We start from the raw sequence: 19,779 nt of genomic DNA, 5'->3' as shown, positions 1-19,779 counted from the left end.
GCTTACTCCAAAATATCAGTACCATTTCATTTTCCCTGGCTGGAAAGTTGTGTGTCTGTCTTTCAACCCCAGCAGTCTCAATGGATCCATTTTTAATGTCAGGTTTAGTTTGATGTTGACCACGGTAAAGTGGTAACGGCCAAATACATTGTGAATTGTAAGATGTATTTTGGAGCCCTAACTAACTGACACAGATGTTGATTTCCACACTATTAAAAAACCCCAAGAACCCTTGAGTTATTTTTATATTGACTCCTAAGCTGGCTTTTAACAGGGTGTCCTACACGACCGTTGCTGAAGCATTACGTCTGTCTTACATCTTCGCCTCCAGTTGGATTTTATAAACGTGTTTTCCATGAAGGGAAGAGGGGACGACTTTATGTGTGAAGAATTTCCTCAAAGGGAACACAACCATTAAATTTTCTTGTTTATGTAAAATGTTGCTTTTGCACAACGATAGCAAAAATTTCTGCAACTGTTCAGTTGGGCTTATTTTACGAGTTATTAAGAAGCAAAAAGGAAGGGAAGGGTTACGTTGTAATTAAAAGAAGATTGCTTCCATACTCCTTAAAAATGTTGTGTGTCCTAATGCTGTCCTGCATATGGTTCCAGGCTGTGAAAGAGCTTTTGGAGACATTTTCTCAGTACTTTCCAGTGTTGAATCAAATACTTCTTTTTTCCCCTGAAGTTTCCTATTAATGGACATGCTTGCGTGGGGCTGCGGTAGAAGAAAAGAAGTTAACAACAGCTCACTCATTAGTGTCCAGAGATGATGTATGAAGGTAATGCAAGTCCAAGGTACTGCTAGCAAAATGGTCAGGGAGTGTCCTCTGCAGAGGCTGCCAAACACAAACAACTTACTGCATGGGGTTCTATATTCGGAGGTGGTGTGAGCTGATTAAACTCATTAACGTGGTTGAAGGAATGAGGGTGGTACTCGGAGAACCTCGTTTAAAATGCACATTTTCCTAGGGCACGGGCATTAGTCTGGGTCAGGGTCGGGCTAATTGCTCAAGCTGCCTCCCCTCCTAAAAACGGGGTGCAGCCAGGGGCTCTGGCAAGGAGTGCCAGACCCACACGGTCAGCATAGGTCTCACTTTAACTCAATTTACATATCTATAACTTATAAATAATTCACCTCAATTATTATTTTGGGCAAGTTTTCCAGGGACAAGCTGCATCTCATTGTTAGTGGATTTTTAACTTCCTACCCACGTATTTCATCAGCTGTCCCAGTGACTTTGTATAACAGTACGTTTGTTATTTCCTTATTTGTGTTTTAAAAAAAGATGCCACCCCTCTGTGCCAGGGAGAGCACAGGCTGCTGGCAGCGCAATAGCTTCTTTTTGCATCCTTGTTCCTTTGGTTTTGGCTAGTGACCATTGCTAGCTCCACAGTGCCCAGTGTGGCATCTTGGGTATCAGCCAGGGCACGTGTTAGGTGTGGGCCTCTAGCTGGTGGTTGCCACCAAGCCGAAAAGCAGGAAAAGTTTTAAATAGCAAAAGGAGATGCAGTAGCTTACCTTTTAGCTTACCCAAAATTGCCATGTGTAGCTGGAGGCAAGAATGACCATGAGGATGGCAAAAGGGAAGAGTAGCATGTCCCGTGGTATTGCTACATGACCGAAAAGAATAAAATACAGTATTTTGAGAGGAATACATGTTCAAGTGGAGAATAACCATCGTTGTAGCTTCCTTTAGTTTATGGTTAAAGAAATGTAAACTGCTTTTCCAGTCTTAAGCAAACAGAAGAAGCGCGTTCCTAAGCTCTGCGTCTATATAGTTCCTTTCCACATCAGTGCATCATCCGAAAAAAGGAGATTCCCCCCCCCCCAGCTTTTCTGGCCTTTTTATAGACACCGGAATGGAGGAAGGAGGGAATGCAGAGAGAACATTAGTTTTCAATTCGGAAAGCAGCACGTGGACTACTGCATTCTTCAGTTTACTTCTCTTTTTTAAATGAGAAATCATTTAAATAATGATGCTATAAAAAATAAATTCATGCATCTTGGGGTTTTTGTGCTGGTTTTTCTTTTTTCTTTTTTTTTTTTTTTTGCTGTTGTTGTCTGGGGAAGATGAGTTCCTGTTAAAAAGAGCTTAAAAAATGTTTGGATGCTCTTTTATTCTATGTGAGGTCTGAAAATAGAAGCTGCCAAAGAATTGCTTGTAGACTCGCGGTTCTGCTTGGAGGGTTTAGCTTATGTCTAAGGCCATGTCTTCTGACATTGCAACAGCTGAGCTTTGCAGAAGCACCAAGGCTGGGCTTACCAAGTGGAAGCAAGGAGGAGAGCAAATCTCTTTATCAGCCCTCTTGCTTCTCTCATCTCCATTGCTGGGCAGAAGACCTTAACCTGAGTGCCAAGGCACAGTGTAAAAAAAAAAGTGTGTGAAAATGAGATGTAAGTGCTGGGAGCATAGGAAGGATGGTGGGGAGAGGGTTGAGGTTTTATTTATTGGCAGCACTGCCACACACGCTGGTAGCGTTGAGGGGGGTGGATAGCATGTAAATGCAGCCTTACATAGTTTTTTAGTTATTTCTATAACTAAAAGACTTGGCCAATGTATTTGGGTTTTATGGTATTGCCATAGTGTAGTGGCAAAGTATTATCATCGTCATGACCACAGCTTGCCATCATACTTTAAAAGCTTGGTGCAAACTGGGAGAACAGAAGGAAATGTGTGTAATCTGTGTTATATGTGTAAGCCACATTATAAGCTACTCAGTGATAATGTATAGATAATGTAATCTGTGTTATAGGCTACTTGATGATAAAAGTGGCCACCTCGGAAAAGGTGTGAAGTTGTCTGCACTTTGGAGTCTCCGAGTCGTTGTGTCCGGGTGCTGGAGGGGTGACAGCGGGGAAAGTGTGTGGAGACAGCCCAGAAGTGTGGGGAGAAGTCCATTCAGAAATGCCTGTGAGGGGGATCAGAGGAGAGGTGGTGTTATTATAGTGGCTGCTCATGAGAAAAGTGAGCTGTGCTTCCTCTCCTGGGTATTGGCACATGCTTCCCCCTCCCAGCACTTGATGGCTTCAAACAGAAACGTCGCGCTTTGGGGTAATGTCTCAATTTCACGCTTGTGAAACCAGTGCATTGCTTCTCTGGATTGCTTAAGGTGAGAATTAAAAACTTGTTTTAAAAAATAATAATTCTATGTTGGGCTCTGGTGTCCTTTGAACTGTGTTAGCTGTTTGGATGTATCAGGTAGGAGCTGCAAGTGCTGGAAGGTGGCTCAGGTGATGCTGCTGGTGCCAGCTTTTCCGCCGCGTGAGTCGGTGATGTTGTGTTACTGCTCATAACCTGACCAAAGTCCCATATGCTGCATCTCCCTTTTCCCCCAGCTTGTTCCTGGAGGAATGGCCCAGACCCTGCATTGCATCCCTTCTTGGCAGCAACATGCTCTTAGAATGGCTGAAGCTGGGTGTAATACTGTGCCTTTGGCTTGGGCAGGGGGCATTTCTACCTGCTGAGTTGCCAGTAGCATGTGTGTGCTGGTACAAAGGTATGATGGACTCTGAGATCTGCATGGGAAGCCCTTCCATCCCTGGCACTCAACCAGACCAGAAAATGGGCTAAAGCACAGCCCCCTGCTGCAGACCACGTGCTGGGTTGTGTCTGAGCTGAGCATCCCTGGATAACCACCCTGGACAAGATGATGTTGTGCAGCTGGAGGCACACAGGCTGGTTTTCCGGTACCTGGCATGTATGGTCCAGGCCAGGCTCAAACAAAATCCCTCTAACGAGTCCTCTGTGTTAGTGCAATTCCATGCTGGGCTGATGCTGTGAGCTGGGTGGGGAGGAAACTCGTCATGAAAAACCCACCAAATCAACAAAATCTGAGCATGACCCACACCAAGGGTTTCTTTCCAGTGCAGACAAGCATAGTTTGCTTTCTGACATTGGGTGTCCTCCCGTTACAGCCTGTTCCTTCCCCACCAGGCTAAGACGCTACCTTGCTGCCCGCTCCAATGGGACCTGCCTTTCCTGTGTGCAAAGATCCCCTGTGCCAGTGAAGCATGGTGCCTCTGCTGTGCAAGAACTGGAAAACTTACCAACTTCTTACTTCCTTTGCAGTGAGCGTGGGGGAAGAGAGAGCCCGTGTGCGGATTGCCCCCCACATTGTCTTTTCTCCCAGCCACTCGCGGTGAGCTCCCACGTGCCAGAGGAGTGGAGGGGAGAGCCGCCACACTGAGCTGGGGCAGCACGAGTGAGGCCAAAGGGCATTGGACCGGTGGGCTGCAGTGGCTGGGGGTCCTTGCCACCCTGCAGCGGAAACAGCCAGCTCCTGCCAGGTAGATGCCTGCAGGGGAGAGGACAACTCCAGCTGAACTGATGCATCTCGGCACCTGATACTGAGCTCAGGTAAGGGCATGTTGCTTGGAGCCGGGTTGCATTTCCACGCTCCCTTTCCCAAACTCACAGAGTGGCTCCAGAGCAGGTGAGAATCACACCGAGAGCCGTTGTGTGCTGTGGGTACACATGCTAGTAAATCTGCAGGGTTTTGTATGAGATCATGCTGGGTGCTCTGGCTTGTTGGGACATTGCTGGTGGCATCAAAGCAAGTTGCAGTGGAGGTTCTCACCTGGGTGTTCCCAGTGCCTCTGCTGAGGGTGGTGAGCGTGGTTTTATCCAGCGCAGCATCCAGCACAGTTTTGAATACTATGCAAGTTTACTGGGACAGGAGCTTGTTTGAATGTTCTGTAACACATCTGCAACTCATATTTAAAGTGATCTATGAGCAGTCATTTTCAAAGACCCTGAGACAGTTAAAACATAAACCTCCTTGCAATTCAGCTGGCTTAGTGCTCCTTATGCTTTTTTAAAAAAAAAAAGCTTGCTTGTGTGCTCTTGAGTTTTTGTTGTAGTCAAGGAAATAAACATGCAAACAGGATCTCCTGGATCTTGCTTTATCCTGCTTGATAGTAATTTAATTCCTGAAGTCATAATTCACTTTGTGAGTGCAAGTCTGATTTCCTTTTCGGTAGCAGGATAGTGAGTGCCGGATTTGGGCTAGGATTGGTGATGTGCAGTCTGATGACGTGATGTTTAGAAGCTGGAGACTGACCAGGGCATTTACAGTCTGAGTTTGTTAATGAGAGAGCAGCTGCGGATGGGGATCAGCAGAAGTTCTCGATGCAAGCACATTGAGTGTGTTGTCCGTTTTGGGCTTGAAATTTGGGTTTCTAGTAACAAATACTGCAGCAACTGTGATGGAGATGGGGACACTGGCCAGTCTTGTAGCAAGACATCGGGAGCAGCTTGACTTCCGTGTGGGGAGCCGGGTCTCGTGAAGCAGAAGCTGTGCCTGCAGCCGGCAGTGCGTGGCCGTCACTTCCTCCTGCGGCTCGTCAACGCCTGGGCATGCAGCCCTGTGTGCCAGCACCTGCCTGCAACAGCCCGCAGCTTCTCCTGGATGTCTCGGGAAGCTTGGAGGTTTCCTTGGGCCATGGCGATGCAGTCGAAGCAGACCCAAAGCTGCGCTTGTTTTGGCTGTGCTTGGTAGGTATATACAGTGATGTAACCCTGCAGCTTTGCTTTTGAAAGGCTTTGAGCACGTAGAGAAGAGCCTCTCATGACAGCTCCCTTGCCTCGCAACTGCTGACTGTGCCCCCCCCAATTATACCAAGCTACCAGGATGGGGAGTCTGCTGCAAGCCAATAGCCTGCATGGTTCGAAGCATGTCAGGGTGTCTGTTTCATGCTCTTAAAAAAAACCCTGATAGGGTTTACTCAACTTTTTGCAGCTTGCTTTAGCAGACTGTTGCACCAGTTTGCGTGGCGGGGTTTAGTCTAGGGCGTGCAAGCACACTAGACACTGTTACAACTAATACTAGCTTTACAAGTGAGAGTACTTTGCTGGGAAGTGGTGCAGACTGCAAGTGTGCCTTGTGCGAGGGTCTCACCTCTTAGCAGATGTTGAAAAGAATTTCCACTTGTATAGATGCGTAAGCATTTCCTTCAAGCCTGTTCCCCTAAAGGAAAAATTGCAGGTTTATAGCATAGATGGCTAAAGATATAAAACACTGTGTTAAATTGTGCTTTTAAAATAGAACGTGAAACAGAAACAGCGACTTGCTGACTTTCGGCAGTGGTGGATGTGGTGTAGTAAGGACGTACCTTTTTGACTATTCCACAGCAGTAGTTTCAGTCTGATACAGGCCATCACGGTATTTAAGTACAATGTGTCAAAATTTGCCTTTTTTTTTCTTCTTTTTTTTTCTTTTTTTTCCTTTTTCTTTTTCTCCTCACAAGCAGTCTGTATTAGTAGTTCCTTGGGCACATTCAGGACTCCAACACACCTTCACCTGAACTCATTTCTCCTTTTTCAATGACCTTCTGCTTGCAGTAGCATACAGGAAAAAAATCATATCCGTTTCCATGGGCTTGGGTGTAGCTGGACAGGAGAAACGTATGGTGCAGTGAGAGCTTACAGAAGCAAAAATGGAAATTTTACAAGTTTTGTCCTGGAGATGGAGCATGCTGAGGAAGGGTGCAGGCGGTTGAGATGACTCTGCTAGGGGGAGGTAACTGTTAAGATTTTGTAACTCAGTTGAATTTGGCTGTATGCCTGCATCATGCTTGCCTTTAATTTGCTCTAACCGGTGGATGCAGCGGGAATGGAGAAATAACCAAAACATAGTCTGTAATCTCAAGTGGCTTGAGTAGATACTTTTCTACAGTATAAAATATGTAAAAGTTGGGTTCCAGGAAATCCCCAACCCAGCCCAAGGTTGAGGTGCTGTACTTCCTAAAAAGAGGAGATTTTAGTGATATCTTCATTTTCATAAGCCCTTCTCCCAAGGGTCACTGGATCTACAGTTCACCTTACAGCAGAATGGTGAAGATGAGCAATACAGTCTGATGCTAGTGCAGCCTGACAGTGTGAGACCAGTATAAAAGCATGTAAAACTTTTGTACTTTCCTTGTAAGGAGACAGAAAAGTCTTGAAGAGACTGAAAATTCAGCTGCTTTGGCTCAGATGGGTTGCTTGGTAGCATCACCACAGCTACTCCGTTCAGAGGCTGGGAAACTGCTTTCTGGCCAAGGTCCCAACAGCAAAACTGCTTTGGTGAGGAGGGCTCGGAGGAGTCAAATCTGGAGTCACGGTTGCAGTGAATTTCTGGGAGGGCATCTCAAGACACGCTGATGTGCAACCACCCACAACCCTCTGCAGGACCCAGCAGCTGAGTCTTTGATACCTCAGCTCCAGTCCTTAGACCACAGCCATTTGAATTTTTGATGGATGAAATTCTGCGTACAAGTCTTGCGTCCCAGTAGTTTCTAATGGAAGTTTGTCCTCGTTTCGTACAAATTGAGCAGTGGGGAGAGGAGGATCTGATGGTGAGCAGAGGGCTGCGCAGACGTGACCTTGGCAAGCAACCTCTGTGGAAAGAGGTGGCAGTGTCTGTGTCTTCTGCAGGTACTGGCACGGAGGGAACGAGCCAGGCAAGGTGGTTGTTAATGATTGCTAATATAAGCGGGAGGGGATGTGCGTGTGTGTGTCCCCAGGCTGCAGCTTGAGCAGCACTGCTGCCGGGCTGTGGGAAATGCTTGGTTCCTCTTCTGGGCAGCGAGCAGGCTTGCAACACGCAGATTGGGTGATTGGTGGCCAGAGGTTCCCATGCTGCTGGCCAGGCTGGTCCCAGCGAGTACCACTGGGGACCTTAATGGAAAAATACGGGACTTTTGAGGAGGGGGTTATAGCAGTAAATCTGATTTATGGATAACAATTTTTGCACCAAATCTTGGATTTTTGATGTGGCCACCTTCCACCTTGAGATCCCAGCTGGACAATTGATTTCAGTAAAGTTGTCATCCAAAATTTGTATATTTTATTTCAGGTTTGCTAATGGCGAGATAGTGTTCAATGTGGGTAGGCAGTAACATGCATTTTCATTAAGCATCTTTAGGCTTACAGTTGCTGGGATTAATTTTTTTAATTCCTTAAATTGTAAACTGGATGCTATAAGCTTTAGTGTGAGATGACAGATTGTGAGATTTTTCAACTCGTTCTTTTTAAAGGAATTAGTTGCTAACTTTTTTTCTTGAATTTAAGCGTGCATGGCTTGGGGCCTTTTGTAGCTTACATCCTAGTAAATTCTTCTGATACCTTTCTTGCATTGTTCACATTTTCTTACCATTCCTGTTTATAGCTGCTTCACCTTGTGTGCTTGTCATGGAAAAAACCCTGTTTGCTGGAAAAATACGGTACTTGCAGGAGAAAATTGTGTGGCAGGCTTGAGAAATTAATTTGAGTGGTGTATTAAAAAAAAAAAAGTCTTCAGTCTTATATAGGTATATGGAGAAGTGTGGCAGGCACAGGCTGCTCCTATTTACAGGTATCCTACTTATATCAGGGCAGAATGATGTGTTTCGTCAAAGTCTCCAGGAAACAAACGTCTCTGTAGTTTTCATATACACAAGGTGTCATTTCCCTCAAGCAAATGCTATAACTTCATGGTGTCAGACTACTCTTGAGTTCAAGTATGCACAGAATTAAATCATAAAAACATGCATATTCAGTATCTATATTCAACATAGGCTGTTACAGAGCTAAGCTATATTCTGTTCCCTCTCCAGAGTACTTTGAAAACCATCTAGTCAAGCACAGCATGGCCCTTGTACTCCAAAAAGCACTAGTATGGTGGTCAGATGCCGAGGTCGGTGCAGCCACTTGCCATCTCCATCCCTCCCACTGCCATCAACCATTTTCCCTGCTTTCAAGTTTTTCCTAAATTTGGATTTTTGTGTTGTTGAATAGAAAAACAAATGTGTACATTCCTGGCATGAGATGCAAAACTGACTCCTTTGCACCAGTCTGGCATTTCTGGCTGCAGAGAGGCTTTCGCAAAGGTGGCTGCCAAAATATATGTGGTCTAGCTGCTGTCTTCTGCTGCGTAAACCCTCCCATGTTACCGAGTTGCTCTTCCTCTGGTTATTCTATTACAGAGTGTGGTCACAGACGTTCAGAATAACTTCCACTTCATAAATGTCTTGAAAAATTGCCCACTTAATTTGATGTGCAGTTTATTTTTTCCCTCCAGTCTGCAGAATATTTGTATTTTTAGCAGCATGTAAAGGACGTAATTTGAATTCTTTGGCCCCATAACAACCAAAAAACAATGTCAAAAGTGGGGGAGTGAATTTGTCTTTGAGTGAAGCTTTACAGAAGAAAGATGTGAGAAGGAGAAAATGCAGAATTAGATGACACAGTGAGACATTTACTCAGACCTTGCTACTTTGAAAAATGAAGCTGTGATTAACATGTATTGAGCAAAATTCATGGGAACATTTGAAGTAAGAGCTGCAGTTTGGAAAAATAAGAGAACAAAATACACTTTAATATTTCTATCCTTGCTCTGTTTTGATTGAGGAGTCAGTAACGGAGGAAAGATACACCCATTCCTGCCATGAAGTTGAAGAGTTTGCTTTTTTCCAGTGTCTGTATAGGTGAGCGTAAAGCAGTGAAATGCCTGTGCTGTTGGCTGTGACATGTTGCAGAAGAGCTGCCCTTGTAGCCCTGATTATTGCATGTGGTTTAATATTTCTGTCACAGCACTGGCAACTGGGACTGACAGCTGCTTTCGAAATGAAGAGTTAGGGAAAGATGGATCTCCCGGGCATCTCCATCCGTGCCTGAAAGACACAGTGGCAGTGAGCAGGTTGCATTAAGGAGCTGGTAAGATGAGACAAATAATCTGTTATGGACGTGTGAAGGTGCAGAGAAGTGGGCTGAGCCTTGGAGAGCACTATTGCTTTTGCTTATCATGTCTCCTCCAGTTTTTTTTTTATAGCTCTTTTTTTTTCCTCAAGGAAAAATCACATTCTTCAGATCATCCCAAGTGCAATGTCTTTGGCTGCTCTGGCTCTTCCAGTGTCAAGTGCTGCTGCAGCCAGCTGCACAGTGGCTCGCCGGGGTGCGGCTTCAGCCAGAAGCTGGGGTACCGTGTCCTACAACGAGAAGGTCAGGATGGTTCCTGGTGTCCATTAGAGAGCTGCAATGGCATTTGGGAGTAAACTTGTTCTTGAGCAGCTATAGCACAGTGTTTTACCTGTGGATAGCAATGTTCCTCTTCTCTGCAAAGAAGCGGTCACCAGCATTTTGGGAAAGGACCAGAGCACAGAAACGCAGGATTTACTTTCCAGCTTTAGATGCAACATGGGAGTCAACCTGCTCTTTTTTATTTTCAAAAGGCTTTTCAAAATTTTTTAATTTCTGGTGGGAGGCTTTCAAGTCTGTTCTGCTAGGAGAATCCCAGATGCTCCGAGGAGCTTCTTTCAAGCCCTACAAGAAACCTCTGGACTGTATTATTGAAGTTGTTTAGCTTTCAGGTGTTCTGGGTAAATCACTGGATCATTTGTAATGTGACAGTGGGGAAAATATTTTAAGTGGTAGCTAACAGTTTTTTCCCATCCCTGCTGAATCTTTTTACAGCAGGCAAAATAGGCAAAACCATACAGTTTGCCTCTATAACAAGCTGTTCTGAGAAGCTTTACACTCTTAAGTGCTCAAAAACTTTTCCACACTCTAAGCCACTTGCAACTGTGGACTAAAATTATTTTACCTTGCTGTTCTTGAAATGTGTAGTATCCATCTGTAGTATCAGCAGGACTCTAAAGGACAGAGCCATGTAGGTGATAACACAGCATGACTTCCCAGTGCTTATCCTGTCTGCACCAAGCAGGGTTTATAATTCATAGCAGAAGTGTGGGAAAAACTTAAAACTATTTTAAAAAACGTAAAAAAACCCCCAACCCCTTAAAAAAAAAAAGCAGCAACCAAGCACTGGGGAAGGGGAGCAAGGGGAAGATACCAGAAAGATGGGGCAGGCTGGAGTTTGTCCGTTTACAGAGGCCCTGGGAATGTGGTCAGTGGGCTGGAGATGAGGCCGTCCCCGTTGGCTGCCTGTCCCTACTGCCATCCTCCGTGCCCAATGAGTGCCGCAGCTGGGACCGCACTGTGGCAGCATCGCTCCCGTAGCCTGAAGGTTTGGGTAACGTGGCTTGTGGCACCCTGGCTTCAGGTGGTGCTGTAGCTGTTGTGTATTCTGAGCTGGGCTGGTCGCAGCTCCGCAGAGTTTCAGAGGAGGAGGACTTGGTAGACCTTCCCTCTGCTCTCTTCCTTGCAGCTCCCTCTGGGCACTGTGGTCCAAAATCCCTGGGGATTTTGTCTGTCTGTGTTTCTCCTCGGTGTGTTAGTTCAACCTTTTCCTTTGGTGAACAGTGAGAAACTAGTTATGGCTTGACAGGGAGGATGCTCTTTTGGGCTTGTACAAGACAACACTCATGTCGCGTTTGACGTGGGAAGTTATCTTGCTCGTACGTATGTGTATGGGATGAAGCAGAGCAGTGGGCAGAGACCTCAGTGAGCTAGACTAGGTCTTGTTTAGACCAAGACTGGTCTGCCTCAGGGTAGATGGGGACTCTGCAGTCATCTTGCTGCTGTGTTGTTTTTCTTTTGGGGGTGTGTATAGAAGGTAATCATCTAGAGGCCACTTTACTTGTGTGCACACTTCACTAGGCAAAAACTTATCTTTTAGTTTCTCCTTTGATGTTAAAGCTGCCTTTGGATGCCCCTACAGAGCATCTCATGGCTTCACATCCATAGCTGAGGGCAAGAGCATGGTAGTTCGCTGTCATCCACATGAACGCTATGCTGTACAACACCCAGCTGGCATGCAACCTGTGCAATGCAAGGCCTCTGTGGCTAGTTTGCGTGTATCGATTTAAAAGCACGATATGTTTTGTATAGGCACGTGTGTGCCTAAGAACAAAAGCACAGCATTTTGTCTTCCAGCAGACTCCACCTTGCTCAAATTCAGTTGTGCCCCCATGCAGATAGCAGGCAGCTCACAGTCCTGCTGCGTGCAGGCAAGCTCCATGCACTCTTTGTATGGGGGCTTTTCAACCTCAGCATGGTTTTAGCTATGGAATATTACTGGAAGCTAAAGTTGTCAGCAAAGGCTTTTCCTAAAATATTTCCCATGCTGTGTACATGTTTACTTACCTCCTTTTCCTCTCTTTTTTTTTTTTTTTTGCCTTACAGCTTCTGACATGAAGAAAGATATAGAGTCTTTAATAGCCCAGGAAAAAGCAGAGATCGTTGCCAAGTATGAGAAGGTACCAACCTCATGTTTCTGCCCGACATGCTGGTTAAGGCTAAAGCTATTTAATTGATTAGGAATGCTTCAAATATGAACTTTTGCCTCCCTGCAAGCATCACCCCAGTAACTCATGCCATCAAGCTTCATGCCAGCTCTCCCTGCCTACTTCTGCGTGCACGTCTCCTTTCACCATATCCCTAGAGTTTCTCGCAGATCCCATATGTGCTTAGGACAGATACTGAAAGGTCCTGAGCTTCTCGTGCTTCAGTGCTCCCTTAACACCAGGATGGCTTATGCCCAACAGCACTGGTTTCTCTGATGTACAGCCCTTCCCAGCCCATAGCAGAGGCACGCCAGGGATGCTGGATAAACTGAACTTGTGTATTTTTCTTGCCTGCATTGTATTTGTCTCTTTAGAGCAGGTTGATCTCCTGGCTCTATGTCTTCTAGCACGCAGGGAGGGAGAGATGCGGGCACTGGGGGCGGGATGCAGGCACTGGGGCATTCCTGATGCTTGGGCCAGCTCATGGGTGTCCTTTTTGCTTTCAGGGCAGGCAGGACGGAGCTCAGATTGACCAGTGGGAAGATGCCGATTTCACGCTGTATAAAGTTACAGACCGGTTTGGATTCCTGCAGTAAGTCTTTCTGCCCTCTCCTGTCTTCTGACCCACGTGTCTGTGCAGACCATCCATCTGCACCAGGCAGGGCAGACCCCGCATCTTTCCTATAAGCTGCTCTGTGACTTGACTTGATCAATCCCAAATGCAGGAGGAAAGACTAGATGCGCCTCCTCCCTCAACCACACGTGTTGAAACACTGTGATGCTTTGAATCTGCTGCAAGGCAAGGCTCAGAAATGGTTTCTTGTCACAAGCCTGGTGTCAGAAGGTGCAGGCTGGTGTTCCTGTGCCTCTGTGGAGGCCTGTGGTGTGTCACAGAGGGAGAGGCTCTTGCATTTACACCTGATGATTCAGGGAGGTGTAGGAAGAGATGAGACAAGATACCTGATCATTCTTGGTTCCCTTAGGAAATCCCCATCCTAAGCGAGGCACAGATGAATTAGATGCACACCCTGTGCCTGGGGAGAATGTTTAAAAGAACTATTTTTATTCCAAATCCAATCAAAAAGTTATAATAGTAGGTGTTTTGTGTGCAGGAGGGGGGTTTGAAGAAATTGTTGTCCAGAAATCTCCCCCCTCTCCCCTTTTAATTGCTGATCATGTGTGTATTGAAGAGGAGCTTTATGCCCAGGATTTCCAGCAATGTCCAGTGCTTGATTACCCCCCAGCAGCTCCCATAGGGTGGTGGGGTTTTGGTTGGTGCTTCCTCTGTGTCCTTCTCATTGGGGACAGCTGTAGGAAAGGCATGAAGCCCCCAAGCCCTATCTCCTCAGGTGGTCCCTGAAATGCAGCTTCCCACACTCGTTCATACCCTTTCTTGCCCATAGAGTAACCAGTGACCCCTTGCTTTTCCAGCGAGCAGGAGCTGCCGACCCGCACAGCCTTGGAGGAAAAGGTGAGAGCTGCCAGCTCTGTTGTCATGGGTATCGGATCCTTATCACATTGGCTGGAGAGGGGATGGTTTTTGAGAAAACGAATGTGCAAGCAAGAGCGAAGCAGGCAGCCAGCGCCCACTGGTCGCTGCTGCTCATGCAGAGATGAGAACTCTGCATGATGCCTGGCTGTTGGACCTTTATTTTGCTAGGTCAGGCATCTCCCCTCCTGCACTGAAATCACACCTTTTAAAGTACTTTTGGGCTTTTCCCTCTGCGTTGGCACAGTGCTCAGTGGCTTCTGCTTGAAAAGGGGATTGCACGTGCAGGGGAAAGCAGTGGAGATTGTAGGTAACCGTCATCTCCAGCCTCATCTCCCCTGAGCTTGGAGTGTCTCCTTTGTTAGGATCCTGCTAACTGGGACTGAACAGCATCTTGTTTGTGCTAATCTGATACAACGATACAATTTGAGGCTAGCTGAACCTGCAAAGATTTTTCTTGTCAAGGAGTACTCCTCTTGGAAATGCTTTCTCTATGTTAAGCCTGTGTGTCTCGTCATTTTTACCAATGCTGCTTTAATTACCATGGGTTGAAATTACCAGTTCCTGCAACCACCTGTGGATTATTCCCATCCCTGATGTGATGTCTTTGCTTAGAAGTTTAAACCTAAAGAGAATGAAGTTTTATGTTTTCAGGAGGGGTCTTCTGGGGCTTTTTTTCTTAAATTTGTCTCGTCGTCTTCCCCCTCCCGCCAGCAAAAACAGCAGGAAATTGAACGCGTGGACAAGTGGCTAAAGATGCTGAAGAAATGGGGCAAATACAGAAGCAGTGACAAGGTAAGAGGAGAAGAAAGAGCACATGTCCAGAGGGACAGGAACGGTGCATCCTTCCAATGGTTCAGGCTTTCGAAAAGTTGATAAAGAAACCAGAGATCACTGGAAAATATTGCCTAATTCTGCCCATTAGTCTTTAATATTTTAAAGCTTTCCTTGAAGTTGCTGGGTTACCAGTCGAGGGAAAACTCCTGTTCTGACTAGCATAGTTTTAAAAATGGTTTCCTAAATGCTGCTGGTGTGTTTGTGCTTCTGCTTCCCTGTGCAAGCAGGAGCACAGTGGAGATGATCATGGGCCCAGCTTAGTCCCTGCCCTGTGAGCAGGGGGTGTTGCACACTGCAGGTCGCTTCTGTGTCTCCACCACCTGGGAATGGCATAGGAGATGTGACTGATACGGTCCAGCTGATGTTCCTCGTAATTCTCCCTGGAGGGAGAATTATTTGTCTAGGACATCACCTAGATTTTGTGTTTTACTCCTAGCTGTGCCTGTGAGAAGCCTCTTGGGTGTTAGATTGTGTGCACTCGTCTGCGGAAATCAAGGATGGAGATGCCAACTTTGTGCCTTGGCTTTGGTGTTCAAAATAAACTCTGCACCCAACGCCACTGCAAAAGTCAGTTGTTTTTAATAAATGATATTTGTAATATGCCCCTATTACAAACCTCTTGAAACAAAAAACCCTTGAACCTAATGACAGGACCCTTGCTGGGTAAGGAGAGGAGCATCATGCCTGACCTGCTCTGTTTACAGTTCTCTGGGCAGGAGAGGGTTGAAGCCCAGCATCACGTTGTTGCCATGGCCTCTGCAGCCTTCTGGTTTGGCAGGAGAAGTGGGGTGTTTGGCCATATTGCCTCTAGCTCCTGCTGAGATTCCTCAGGAGAAACGAGCTCGGTTCAAAGGCTGTGCAGAGGATATTGGCACAGCTGCAGGGGGGGCATTAAGCAGAGCATCCCCCTCGCCTGGCCATCCAGAGTGATGTCAGGTTCACCCAGCTGAAGAGCAGCTGTAGTCTTGTCCTTGTTTAAAAAGAAACCCAAATCTTATCTTTGTTACAGCAGGGATGGGGTGGAAATGGGTTTGGGGTTTTATAATCCTTCCACTTCAGAGTGGTTCTAATTATTTTGTTCATCGGTGCTGCTCCACTGGCAAAAGCGGAGGCTCTCCCATGGCTTTTTTTTTTTCTAATTAGAAGTTAGTACTAATTGGTTAGTGGCCTTGTGGGTAAAACACCAAATTCCAGCAGAGTGCAGGGAATTCCTTCAGGCCCTGGATGATGTTTGGTATGAATAAAGATGAGTGTTTTTAGCACGCCTTGGCTTCCCCAGGTCATCTGGTGGGGACAGACAGGATCCAGGGTGAGTGGTGTGTGGAGCAGTAGCAATCGCTGTCGGTCTTTTGGATTTACCCTGATAATTAGCAGGTATGTTAAGCGTGCTGCAGCTGACGTCACTCAGGTCTGCTGGATGGCGTGGGGCAAGCAGGTTTTGAGGGTCTTTAGGTCAGAAAATCACAGATCTCTTGTAATGGAATAAATGGTGTTATTTATAACAGCCTGTAAATGGTTGATGATTCTTGGGCACAGACATGGCATTGTTCCCGTGCTGGGGGACTGGAAATGGCCATCCCCCCTCCTAGCAAACGGAGAAGCAGCGCTTTGCCCCAAGCAGGAAAGGAGCAGTCTGGTGACCCCAGGGAGTAGAAAGGAGCTTTGGTTTCAGTCCCATCCAGCCTAACACACCCTGCCTCGCGCAAGTGCAGGCAGGAAGGTATGTGCATCGGAGCAGCCACGCAGCGTTAAGTGCAAAGACCCTGAGAGGCACAAAAAAAGTGCTTTAAATAAAAAAATTAGGTTGCATCCTTCACCTGGATGTGCAACCCCATGCTCTTGCTTCAGGAGCGTGGAAGCTGCTCAGAGATTCCTGCTGCTATGGCTCGATGCAGCTCAGACATGGTGTTTTGAGGATATTATTCTGGGATCACAGTTATACCATTCAGATGGTTATGGTTTTTTTCTAGCTGAAGTAAATGTGACAAGCCCTTTGTCTGATTTTTCTAAAGCAGAGTGGGTTGGTTTTGTTCCCTCTCTGAGCGCTCAGGCTGTCACATCTGCATTGCACGTTTCCTTCAGGTTTGTTTTTGGCACTTCACGGACGTGATGGAAGCCTGAGTGTCACAAGACAGCAGCTCTGTGTTATTTTAATAAAGACTAGGATGTCATCTTTGAAAAAAACCTTACCGAAGACAGGAGGCTTCCCTTTGATGTTGATTTTGATAGACTGCACTTTATTAGAGGGAAAAAAATCTTGTTGCAGGAACTCCAGGCAGTTTCACAGGGAAGCTGCCTTGACTTTGGCTCTGCTCGAGTGATGTAGAAGCCTGTCTTATTTTTCGGGCTGGGACTTTCTGGACTTCAGGGCCAACCTTTCGGGTCCCAGTTCACGTGCTGGAGCTGGCAGATAGCTGACCATATCGAGTGCTTGAAGAGGGACTCTTGGCTTATCAAGCAGGCTGTCATGTTTTGCAGCATCTTAGTACCTAATTGGGGCTTAGGTTGTTGTCTCAGCTTCTCTGATCTGAAATGTTAGCAGGAGGAGGGAGGTTGTGTGCCCGTCCAGGGCACTGGCCCCAGAGCAACAGTCCGTCAGTGGGTGAGAAAGCAGCTTTTTCAGACCCCCAGCATGAGCCGTCGCCAGAGCGCAGCTGGTTTTGCTTTCTGTTCCCCCACCTGCTGCCAGCGTGTGTCCCTGCGTGCTGCTGGTTGCAGTCTGAGTGTTGGGGCTGTCACAGATTATAGGAAATAAGGCTGAAAAACCCCCTCAAGAGGAAGGACTCTTACAATGTGTAGCCCAAGATGGCCCAGCTATGCCTAAAATCATTCCTGGCATAACATGTTTCAGGATTCGCAACAAGTAGGATTATCTTAGTGTTGTGGTTTTACCCCAGCCGGCAGCTAAGCACCATGCAGCCGCTCACTCGCTCCCCCCCATCGGGATGGGGGAGAGAATTGGAAAAGTTAAAGTGAGAAAACTCGTGGGTTGAGATAAAAACATTTTAACAGGTAAAGCAAAAGCCGCGCGCACAAGCAAAGCAAAGCAAGGAATTCATTGACCACTTCCCATGGGCAGGCAGGTGTTCAGCCATCTCCAGGAAAGCAGGGCTCTGTCACGCGTAACGGTTACTTGGGAAGACAAACACCATCGCTCCGAACGCCGCCGCCCCCCCTTCTCTTCCCCCAAGCTCCTTATAAACTGAGCATGACGTCATATGGTATGGAATATCCCTTTGGTCAGTTTGGGTCAGCTGTCCTGTCTGTGTCTCCTCCCAACTTCTTGTGCACCCCCAGCCATCCCGCTGGCTGGGCAGTGCAAGAAGCAGAAAAGGCCTTGGCCCCATGTAAACACTGCTCAACAATAAGTCCGTAGAACAAAAACATCTCTATATTATCAACACTGTCTCCAGCACAAATCCAAAACATATCCCCACACTAGCTACTATGAAGAAAATCGACCCTCTCAGCTAAAACCAGGACACTTAGTTAAAGTGATTCCCTGGTGTTCCTTGGGCTCATCACTGCATCAGATCTGTCTCCATCTCTGTTCTAGACACATTTCATAGCAATCTGATTTAATTTCAGTAGCAACATCAACAACAAGTGACACCAGAACAATTCCTTGCATGGATGGGGTTAGACTGATGCAGTGGTACCTTGTCCTGGCTGTATTTCACAAGGGAAAGGGTACACAAATAAAGGAGTACATGCAAGGAGTACCTGCAAGGACCACACTGCCTCACAGAGTTAAGGTATGTCAAACCTGCAGAGAAGTGCTAAATTGTGTAATTTGGGGTTCAGCACAGGGAGGCTCAGGTGGTCTATGTCCTCTTCACTGCTGGTTTAAATCCCAACATGACTCTACTTGGGAAGGTTAGGAAATGGTTGGTGCTATGTAAGAATATACACAGTTAAGGCAGCACAGTTTTGCAGAGAAAAAAAGAGGCTGTGCTGCATGTGCTCCAATAGCAGGATAATTTATTCATCATAGGCCTGGAATAATTGGATTTCAGCCAGAAGTATCAGTCCTAGGAAGAGGATATGACCTCTGCATCATTTGCAAGCTGGTTCTTGCTGCTGGCCATGTGGGATGGGACCTTTAGAGAGGGATGTCTTCAGCCAGAGATGTCTGGTTTTTAGGCAAAGCCTGCCTTTGTGCATGGGGATAGCCTTGTGTCTGCTAAGGTCACGGGGGGGGCAGGGCACTTAATCCAGTGCATGCCAGCAAAGCAGTTTAGGATGAATTGGGGCTCTGTATGGACTGACATGGACCCCCAAGAGCAAATAATCTGCTAATGCTGGGGAGAGCCGGCAGACATTTGTCATGGCAGGGTCAGCTGAAGTCAGGTCTCCTGCCTGCAGATGGCATGGGAAAGAATGGGCCTTGTGCCTGGGAGCTGCAGGGTGGCTTCTGCTGCTGGGTTTTGCCATTTTGGAAAGGCAGGTAGCATTTTCCTCTCCCCCAAAGTAGCCCTGGTAATAAATGTAAATGCCCACCCCCGACACATCAGCTTTAGGATTTAAATTTGCCCCTGCTTTTCTGCCAAGGCCCCTGCAGACCTGCTGGCATCCCATCCAGCGTAGCTGAGGCTCTAACTGCAGATACAACAGCTGAGTTGGGAGCAGCCATTATCCATACGGAAAGAAAACCACGTGCAGCAAAGTCCAGGCTGCCAAGTGTCTTGCCACATCATCAATCAGCCAGTTTTGGGGTGTAAAAAAGAAGTTCTCTTCTCCAGGGTGGTCGTGGTCATGGTGGTGGTGGTAGAGGCTTCACCCGCCACTCCAGGTGAAGAGTTTCACAGCTCAGCTCCCCTGGCACATCACTGGTGGAGGAAGTGTGAGTCCTTCCTCTCCAGAAGGATCATTCTTTGAGCCCTAAAGGAACTGAGGAAGGGGGGCTGCCCCCCACTTCAGGGTGTTGGAGATCTATGGTGGGTATACGGAGAGGTTTGAAAGTGAAATTGCCATGCATACCCAAAATTTGGGCATTATTCCTGCAGTCTCTTCTTGGTCGACCATGCACATGGCTGAGAAGCTAACAGTGACAGGCTGCAGAATGTGAAAATGGCCTGAAATGTGTATGTTCAGCTTTAAAAAAACAACCCACCCCTCCCAAGTCCTTTTTAACTTCAGTGTCTTACTACTGCAAAAAGATGTCCTGTGTTCAAAGGCAGTGACTCCACCTCTCTAATTAAAGAACTGGACCATTTGGTTGGGTACTTCTCAGAGGAGATCTCTGATGCAGGAAGATGGAGCTCAGGTCTGTACTTGTGTAGTCTTGCCCATCCCATCTACTGGAAAG

At 46.7% G+C, this 19,779-nt stretch overlaps 1 protein-coding gene across 20 annotated transcripts in view; it reads left to right on the top strand.

Moving 5' to 3' along the window:
* The window catches only part of LOC129207495 (USP6 N-terminal-like protein), a 92,048-nt gene that overhangs the window by 46,921 nt on the left and 25,348 nt on the right, over positions 1 to 19,779 (top strand). For 13 of the 20 annotated variants that reach the window (XM_054828500.1, XM_054828509.1, XM_054828510.1 and 10 more), the window contains 5 exons: positions 4,074 to 4,361; positions 12,045 to 12,118; positions 12,652 to 12,737; positions 13,577 to 13,616; positions 14,349 to 14,429. In XM_054828500.1, the coding sequence (XP_054684475.1) occupies positions 12,053 to 12,118; positions 12,652 to 12,737; positions 13,577 to 13,616; positions 14,349 to 14,429 (273 nt within the window). In that variant the 5' untranslated portion in view covers positions 4,074 to 4,361; positions 12,045 to 12,052. Of the gene's footprint in view, positions 1 to 1,849; positions 3,115 to 4,073; positions 4,362 to 5,186; positions 5,499 to 9,942; positions 9,963 to 12,044; positions 12,119 to 12,651; positions 12,738 to 13,576; positions 13,617 to 14,348; positions 14,430 to 19,779 lie in introns of those variants that run through there. The other 7 variants (XM_054828517.1, XM_054828518.1, XM_054828516.1 and 4 more) reach the window with 5 other exon arrangements.

This window comes from Grus americana, chromosome 5 (assembly GCF_028858705.1).
Source record: "Grus americana isolate bGruAme1 chromosome 5, bGruAme1.mat, whole genome shotgun sequence".
NCBI classification, from domain to species: domain Eukaryota; kingdom Metazoa; phylum Chordata; class Aves; order Gruiformes; family Gruidae; genus Grus; species Grus americana.
The sequence above is the reverse complement of the archived record's forward strand: the minus strand, read 5'-3'. Positions and strand labels throughout refer to the sequence as shown.